Source organism: Sitophilus oryzae, unplaced genomic scaffold (assembly GCF_002938485.1).
Source record: "Sitophilus oryzae breed Bouriz unplaced genomic scaffold, Soryzae_2.0 scaffold_1059_pilon_pilon, whole genome shotgun sequence".
NCBI classification, from domain to species: domain Eukaryota; kingdom Metazoa; phylum Arthropoda; class Insecta; order Coleoptera; family Curculionidae; genus Sitophilus; species Sitophilus oryzae.
Genome location: NW_022145681.1, coordinates 5,456,845 through 5,464,601, shown reverse-complemented (window position 1 = coordinate 5,464,601; position 7,757 = coordinate 5,456,845). Strand labels below are relative to the sequence as shown.

General features: G+C 28.9%; 1 protein-coding gene across 1 annotated transcript in view; it reads right to left on the bottom strand.

The window, feature by feature from the left end:
* Positions 1–3,494: 3,494 nt before the first annotated feature.
* The window catches only part of LOC115877059 (protein obstructor-E), a 29,630-nt gene continuing 25,367 nt past the window's right edge, over positions 3,495–7,757 (bottom strand). The window contains exons 4-5 of the mRNA XM_030893134.1: positions 6,527–6,722; positions 3,495–3,837 (exon numbers count right to left, since the gene is read on the bottom strand). Coding sequence (XP_030748994.1) covers positions 3,687–3,837; positions 6,527–6,722 — 347 coding nt within the window. The 3' untranslated portion in view covers positions 3,495–3,686. The remainder of the gene's footprint in view (positions 3,838–6,526; positions 6,723–7,757) is intronic.

The window sequence follows — 7,757 nt, the reverse complement described above, 5'->3', positions numbered from 1 at the left end:
AATATTTTGTTTCTACATCTTTCTGTTCTCGTATAATTAACCGAGGCGAATGAGGTGCGCCACCCTGTATATATGAAAATGGCTGAGACAGTAAAAATAGTCTAATTCATTTTATTTTGGAAAAAATCAAAGTTTCACAAAGAAGCAGCACTATACAAAGAATCGAATTACAGAGTATAATAATGAAATGAGATATTAATATTAAGGTTTTAATATATTTTGAATTTAAAATTATGCAACTCATAATAATTATAATTTATGAAATGGGGTTCAAGTTGTTTTTGTCTAAACAAAATAAAGTTTTCACATAAGTTATTGTTTCTGTATAAAAAAATATGGGGTATTTTATTGTATCAGGATAATGTCATCAGCAGATGATTAAAATTAAACAAAGAAAAGTGTTCAACTATACAGGGTGCTACAAATTCGAGGTACGAGCATTGGTATCTCGGTAACCGTAATAGATACGAACATGGCTAAATTGGGGCAAAGTTACGCTTTGGGATGTTTATCAAGATGCCATCAAAAAAGTTTTATAAATTTCAAGGATTGCTGAGTTTTTTGGAAAAACGGATTTTTTTGGAAATGAGTTTTATTTTTTCGTGTCGTTACTTTTAAGAAAATCAAAAAACTAATTGCACATTCTCATAGCCACTTTATTACGGCTATCTGATAGTATTTTTAGATTTTCAAATTAGCTAATAATTTGTGAGATACAGAGGCCAACTTAATTGTTTTAAATAGGGACCTGCATTTTTTATTTTCGGTTTTGAAAGAACTCGGCTTCCTGAGTACATTGATATGCCACACTTTATACTTTTTTTTATTTTGGGTACCTTAACAACAACAAAACTATTTAATTGTTATTTACAATAATTTTAAGTCCAACTCTACTTTTTTAAATTATTTAATCTGATTATATTCATCGCAACAATATTGATCAGCATAATTAACATTGAATAAGGAAAATCGAGCCTGGAAGATTCAAATAAATTATATCCAGGTCAGCAATTTAAAGATATTATTTTTAACTTTTTCATTGTGAATTTGAAATCTCAGTGTACGATCTAATAATATGCGTAGTATTAATCGTAGTTATTATAAATAAATCAACTTCTACAAACTAGTTTCTAATGCTCTACATATTCGAAAGGGTTACCGCCCTCCCTTTTGCACAAATTTATTTTTCGTTTAATTTTATTTATAACTCTTTGAACTTTCTTCTTATACTTCCGAATGCATTTTGTACTCTTTATTGTAAATGTTGAGATGTATTGATTTCACTTTTACAAATAACCTGAAGTATGTATTCATTTGTATATTATTTTTAATTATTTTATTGCATTTGATTTTTCATAATCAATGTTTTACCCCACGTCATTCTTAAGTTATGAAGCTTATCAATATTGTAACGATGAATAGATTAAATATTTAAAAAAAACAGAGCCGGATTTTAAATTAGTTTAAATAAATTGTGTTCAAATGCCCGAAACAAAAAAAAATATTAAGTGTAGCATAGCATTGTACTCAATTTCTAAAATTGTCATAGTACCAAAATTCTTGCAATGAAGCTATAATAATAGAATTATTAGTTTTTAAATAGCAAATTCGGTAATCGAAAAAAAAATCGTAAAGAAATCGGAAGGTTTAGTCATAGGAATATGATATATCGTTGAAAAGCAACTTTATTAGTCTCTTGATTTTTTAAATATACATACGGTTGAATTTAAAATAAAAAAGATTTGTGCAATTTTATAGAGTCTTTTTTTAGTTTATAGTTTTAAGATCGAATATGTCGACTTTCTTTAACTTATAACTCAAATTTGAACTTTAAAAATGTTTAATTCGTGATTTTACCAATGCTTATTCACGATCACGTTTTTTACACATGTTTTATTTTTTATCTCAAAAACTATTGGAGATAGGTATAGGTTAGTATAGTAGAAAAATTATGAGATATGAAAGTAGTTTCCAAAAATGTAATAATCTACTGGGTGATCCATTTAAAATAAGAAAGATGCTACCACTTTTCAAATGATACGGCAACACTGTAATGCTGAAAATATTTCAGATAGATAGAGCAGATACCTTCATCCGAGCCTTCATCACAGATTATACAGATTATAAACTTTGTTTTATCTTTATTGTTTTTCGTGGTTCCAATTTTCGGAATCGGGCACTAGTTAGGTTACTAGTTTGCGCACATAGCACGCCCACTTATGGCCTCTAAAATTGTGCACAGCGCCTGACCGGCACAGTTATTAGAGAGATATCGGAAGACCGAATAGCGTCATGCAGTATTTGCGCGTACCTTATCATGGTTACGATATGCGCCAATCAATTTTTAACGCAACACCCGCTAATAACGTTACCGCCTGAGGTAATTTGCGGATCAATTACACCAAGCGCTATTTCTAAATAACGTTTAAAAATTGCTTAAATGGGCATGTGCGGGTATTTGACAACCGGGGCCGGCCGGCGAGATCTTTTATTTTAGGTTATGTTTGAATTGTTTCGAATTAATACTTTAGTTTTTTATTAGGTAATTTGATATTTAACTAGCTGGGATTAGTTTTAATTAAATAAATATGGCCCAAAATATGGATTCTACCTCTTCCAATTATTAAAGAACTTATAAAGAGGCTTAGGTTTACAGCAGATGACGACTTAGCCCTTCTAAGAGAATTTGTTGCTTGTTGCCATAAACCCACTGGCAGACGTTGAACAATAAAGCACTGTAAAATAAGCACTTTAGCCCTTTAGTTTTAAAATACCTAGTAAACAAAACAATTTCAAAGTTTTAAATTCAAAGTTAGGTTAAGTTTAAATAGCGGACGCGACGCGAACAGAATTCTTTCCGATCCGCTAACTATAAATAAAGAGAGTTAATACCACCTCACGTAAAGGAAATAACACCTGGCCTTATTAACGTCCATGCACGCTATTCTGTTTAGCGATATCTCTCTATTACGCTGTTTATTGTTATTTTACGCGAGTTTATTTTTGCGCACAGGAAATTTTACTCGTTTGCACATCGTCATAAACAAACAATTTTCGTACCACGAATTAGGGATAAGATTTTTATCTGTATACATATAGTATACCTAATCTGTGCATTTATCTAGAAACCCAAATTTTCAAAAAAATTCTATCACCGGTTCTCCACAAACGTCAAATGTGCCTTCGCCGTGAATCACCCTATCTAGGTTGTGTCTAGGTACTGTAATTTAAATCCAGATACAACGTCTTTGCAGAGTTATACACTTTGTATAAAATTGTATAAAATCAATTATAAAAAATACAGAAACAAATTAGGAAATTGACAAAACAAGCTCAAACTTCAAATAGGAATTTTAGGAATTTTCAAAACAAGCTTTAAAAATTCAAATTTATTAAGAGAAATAATAAACTAACAAAAAAAAGGTAAAAAGGTTGTCATGACGTAGCTTCAGACTACTGCTTTCATAGTATTTTTTATTTTTCAACGGTCTCACACATCTAACTACCATATCTTGAACATGTTGATCTACTTTAAATTTAAGAAAATAGTAACAGAAAAATTATAATTAATGGACAAATAAATAAATCCTCATTTTATTGTCCTAAAACAGACCGTTTATTATTAAAAAACACTAAACATTAACATTTATATTATATTAACATATGTAATTTGTTAAGTCTTGTATTCATCTAACCAATTCTTCGTCTATGGCAGCCGGTTGAGGACGAGGCCTGTTTCTTCGCTTCGAAACTTTGGTGGCTTTAGGTTTGGGAGTGGGGGGATTTTCCAAGTCTTTCAATTGTTGGTCTGTCAGACGACCTTTGTACCAATCAGCACTGAAACAATTAATAATAAAATTAAAAGTTTAGATAAATTTTCGAGGTATTATGTTGGGAAATAACTTCTCCATTAAAATTAATGTAATATTTATCCAAAAATTGTCATCTTAATACATAATAATAATAAATGTTCCGTCATACACTAATAAACCTGAGTTAGAGATGTTATTAAAATTTTATAATGGTATATTGCACATCCAAGTAGAAAGTTGGCATTACTGTTATTATACATAGGCGGTAGACGTACTGAACTAAATCTCTCAGAAAAAAAACATATATTTTACCTTTTTCTTTTGTTTGCAATCATTTAAAATAAAGATTAATCACGCTATAATCAAATTAAACAATTAATTTCTACAGATGAAAAAGTAAATTATAAAGATTTTACTTATAACAGGTCCAATACCAGCAACTACGTTGTATTTGGAAATATGTCACAATCAGGGTTTCCAAACAGCGATCACAGTGTATGTTTGTCCTCGTAATCCCTATATTAAATCCGGGGATCCCGAAAATATCGAAAAAATTAAAAGCCCAATATAAAATTATACAAATATACAGGGTTGTTCACCACATACGACACGGAATATTGTAGCTAAACGATTAGATTTTTACAAATTGTAAGTTTTGGGTTCGTTGAAGGACTATTAAAGCTACAATTTAAAAATATTTTTACAAGATACAGAGTGTCCCAAATAAATAAAAAATATCAAAGTTGTATTTTTTTAAATGGAACACCCTGTATATTATTACATTTTTAGTTTCTACGATTAAAATAAAGGTAAATTTGATTAAGGTCTATTACACTTAAACCTTACCTTTTTCAATTTTGTGAAATTGCAGTATAAATTTTAAGGCTTGATTTCTCCAAGAGTATCAAAGTTTTTAACAGTAAATATTTACTGAAGTTTATTTATTGATCAGTTATTGTGTTGCAATAATAAAAGTTTTACTACATTATACAGAGTGTCTAAACATTTACTTTAAATAATTATTAGCTTTAAACGGCAATAACTTGTTTAATTTAAATGGAACACCCTATATATATTGAGAATCAGATGCACAATTTAATTGTCTATCAAATTGTATTATACCATTTTTTACTTATCTCTTCAAGTTTCCGTAGAAAATGCATTTTCTTGTAATTTAAAACTCATTTATCAATATACCCATGGAATACTGACATTTTAGATTATTTTTAAAGATGTACCAAATTTTTAAAGAGTACAGATACTAATATTGTCGATATAGTTCGTTTATATCATTAATAAATAAAAAAACTGTTTAAATATTTGTTAAAGAGGACCAATTAATATGATTCGAGTATTCAAACTACATTAATTGACTGTTTGCGTTGATTAATAATATATAATTGCTCCAAATACTAAAAAACTGAATTATGTATGTGTATTAGACAGTGTGGTAAAAAAACAACACCTTAAACATGATATTTCATTTTTTGACAAATGCTTATTTAACAACAGAAACGTTCATTTTCATAACTTATTATTATATTGATTTCTGATTCAAATCCACATTTATTTAGAATAATTTATTAACGAATACAGTTAAGTATGTAATTAATTAGTATTTGGTCGGAAATACTGGTGGTATATTTAATTAATGGTATACTCTTTTATAAAGATTTAAATAGTTTTCTTTTTGCATACAAATTGGCTAGTAATATTATCGTTTTACTAAAAACGATAATATTACTATCCTGTACATTTTGTACATTTGTTGTTTTAAAAACAATCTAAAATGTCAATATTCCATGGGTATATTGATAAATGAGGTCTAAATTATAAGAAAATGCATTTTCTAAGAAAACTTGAAGGGATAGGTAAAAAGTGGTATAATACAATTTGATAGACAATTAAATTGTGCATCTGATTCTCATAAAATATACAGGGCGTTCCATTTAAATTAAACAAATTATTGCCGTTTAAAGCTAGTAATTATTTAAAATAAATTTTTAGACACTCTGTATAAGGTAGTATAATTTTTATTATTGCAACACAATAACTGATCAATAAATAAACTTCAGTAAATATTTAGTATTAAAAACTTTGATACCCTCGGAGAAATGGAGCCTTAAAATTTATACTGCGATTTCACAAAATTAAAAATATTTCAAAAACGGTAAGGTTTAAGTGTAATAAACCTTAATCAAATTTACCTTTATTTTAATCGTAGAAACTAAAAATGTAATAATATACAGGGTGTTCCATTTAAAAAAATACAACTTTGATATTTTTTATTTATTTGGGACACTCTGTATCTTGTAAAAATATTTTTAAATTGTAGCTCTAATAGTCCTCCAACGAACCCAAGACTTACAATTTGTAAAAATGTAATCGTTTAGCTACAATACTCCGTGTCGTATGTGGTGAACAACCCTGTATAATTTATACTAAGCAGAACGTCAATATCTAAAAGTTATATTTCCATGTTTGCAATATTTTATTTTTGTGCAACTAGAATTGTATTTTTTTGCTTACTAAATATGAATGTTGTTTTTGTCTATTTTAATACACCTCTTTTAATACCTCTTTTCTCACTTTCAAGAAGGCCGAATTCGACAAAATATCAAGAGATAACTTTTAACTGGCATACATATCAGTTTGATATTGCTTGATAAAATGTAATATCTTGATAAAAATTTAATATATCTACTTTAACCTACCATTCAGGTACATTCCTTGCCCAGTCACACCTTTTGACGACATCATCAAAAACTTGACCTAGCTTACAACCATTCCTTCTGGGCGTGTCCCCATTAATACACACATAGAAGAATTGACAGTCTTCTGGATCAGCGTATCTGGGATGAGTAGCGGCTTCAGATTCGTTGACTTTTGGACATTGGAATTGGAAAACTTCTGCAAATTAGGAAAAAATATAAATACTCCGTTTAGTAAGGTTTTATTTTTCTATTTTTATATTTAAACAAACTAGACATATCATGTAGAAAAGTAACATAATAGTATAAAAAGGATTGATAAAAAAAATATAAATATTTATTTTATAAGAAAAATTCTATCTTTAACAATTATTTATTTATTAACTTGTACCCGCGACTTCGTTCGCGTCGAATTAATTACTTGTAATGGTGATGATAAAGCAAAGCAAGCATTTCCATTAACATACAAACTGGATAAAATGTTCTCACATTTATGTCAGCATGAGAAAAAACAATAGAGAAACCCCTCATTATCGAACCTCTACACCCCACAGTCAATCCGTTTGCCAAAAATCAGCTTTAAACTTCAAGCAGTTTAAGCAGAATTGTGATTACTCAATGGTCATATTTTATGAAACACCCTGTATACATTTTTAAAGAATCTTAAAATATGTAAAACAACAAAATAAAATATACGTGTTTAAGAGTTTTTACCGAAAAACTCACCGGTTTCTAAATAAAAAATATTCTAATACTTGAGGAGGGGTCCCCTTAGAATTCGAGTTTCGAAAAATCCCTTCTTATCTCTACACCCTAAAGTCAATCTGTTTTCCAAAAATCGGCTTTTTACGTCAAGCGCTTTAAGCAGGATCGTGATTAATCAATGACCAGATTTTTCGAAACACCCTGTATACCTTTTTAAAAAATCTTAAAATATGTAAAAAACAAAATAAAATATACGTGTTTAAGCGTTTTCTGACTTGAACTTGAAACTTGACCGTTTTTTAAATAAAAAATATTGTAATATTTGAGGGGTGGTTTTACCCCCTTAGAACTGGAATTTCTAAAAATCCCTTCTTATCGAACCTCTACACCCTAGAATCAACCTGTATGCCAAATTTGAGGAGCAGGATTAATCAGTAAGCAAGATTAATCAGTAAGTCAGTCACTTAAGGATTTTATATATTAGTATAGATAGAGAAACTATAAAAATACAAAGAAATTTATGAGGTTA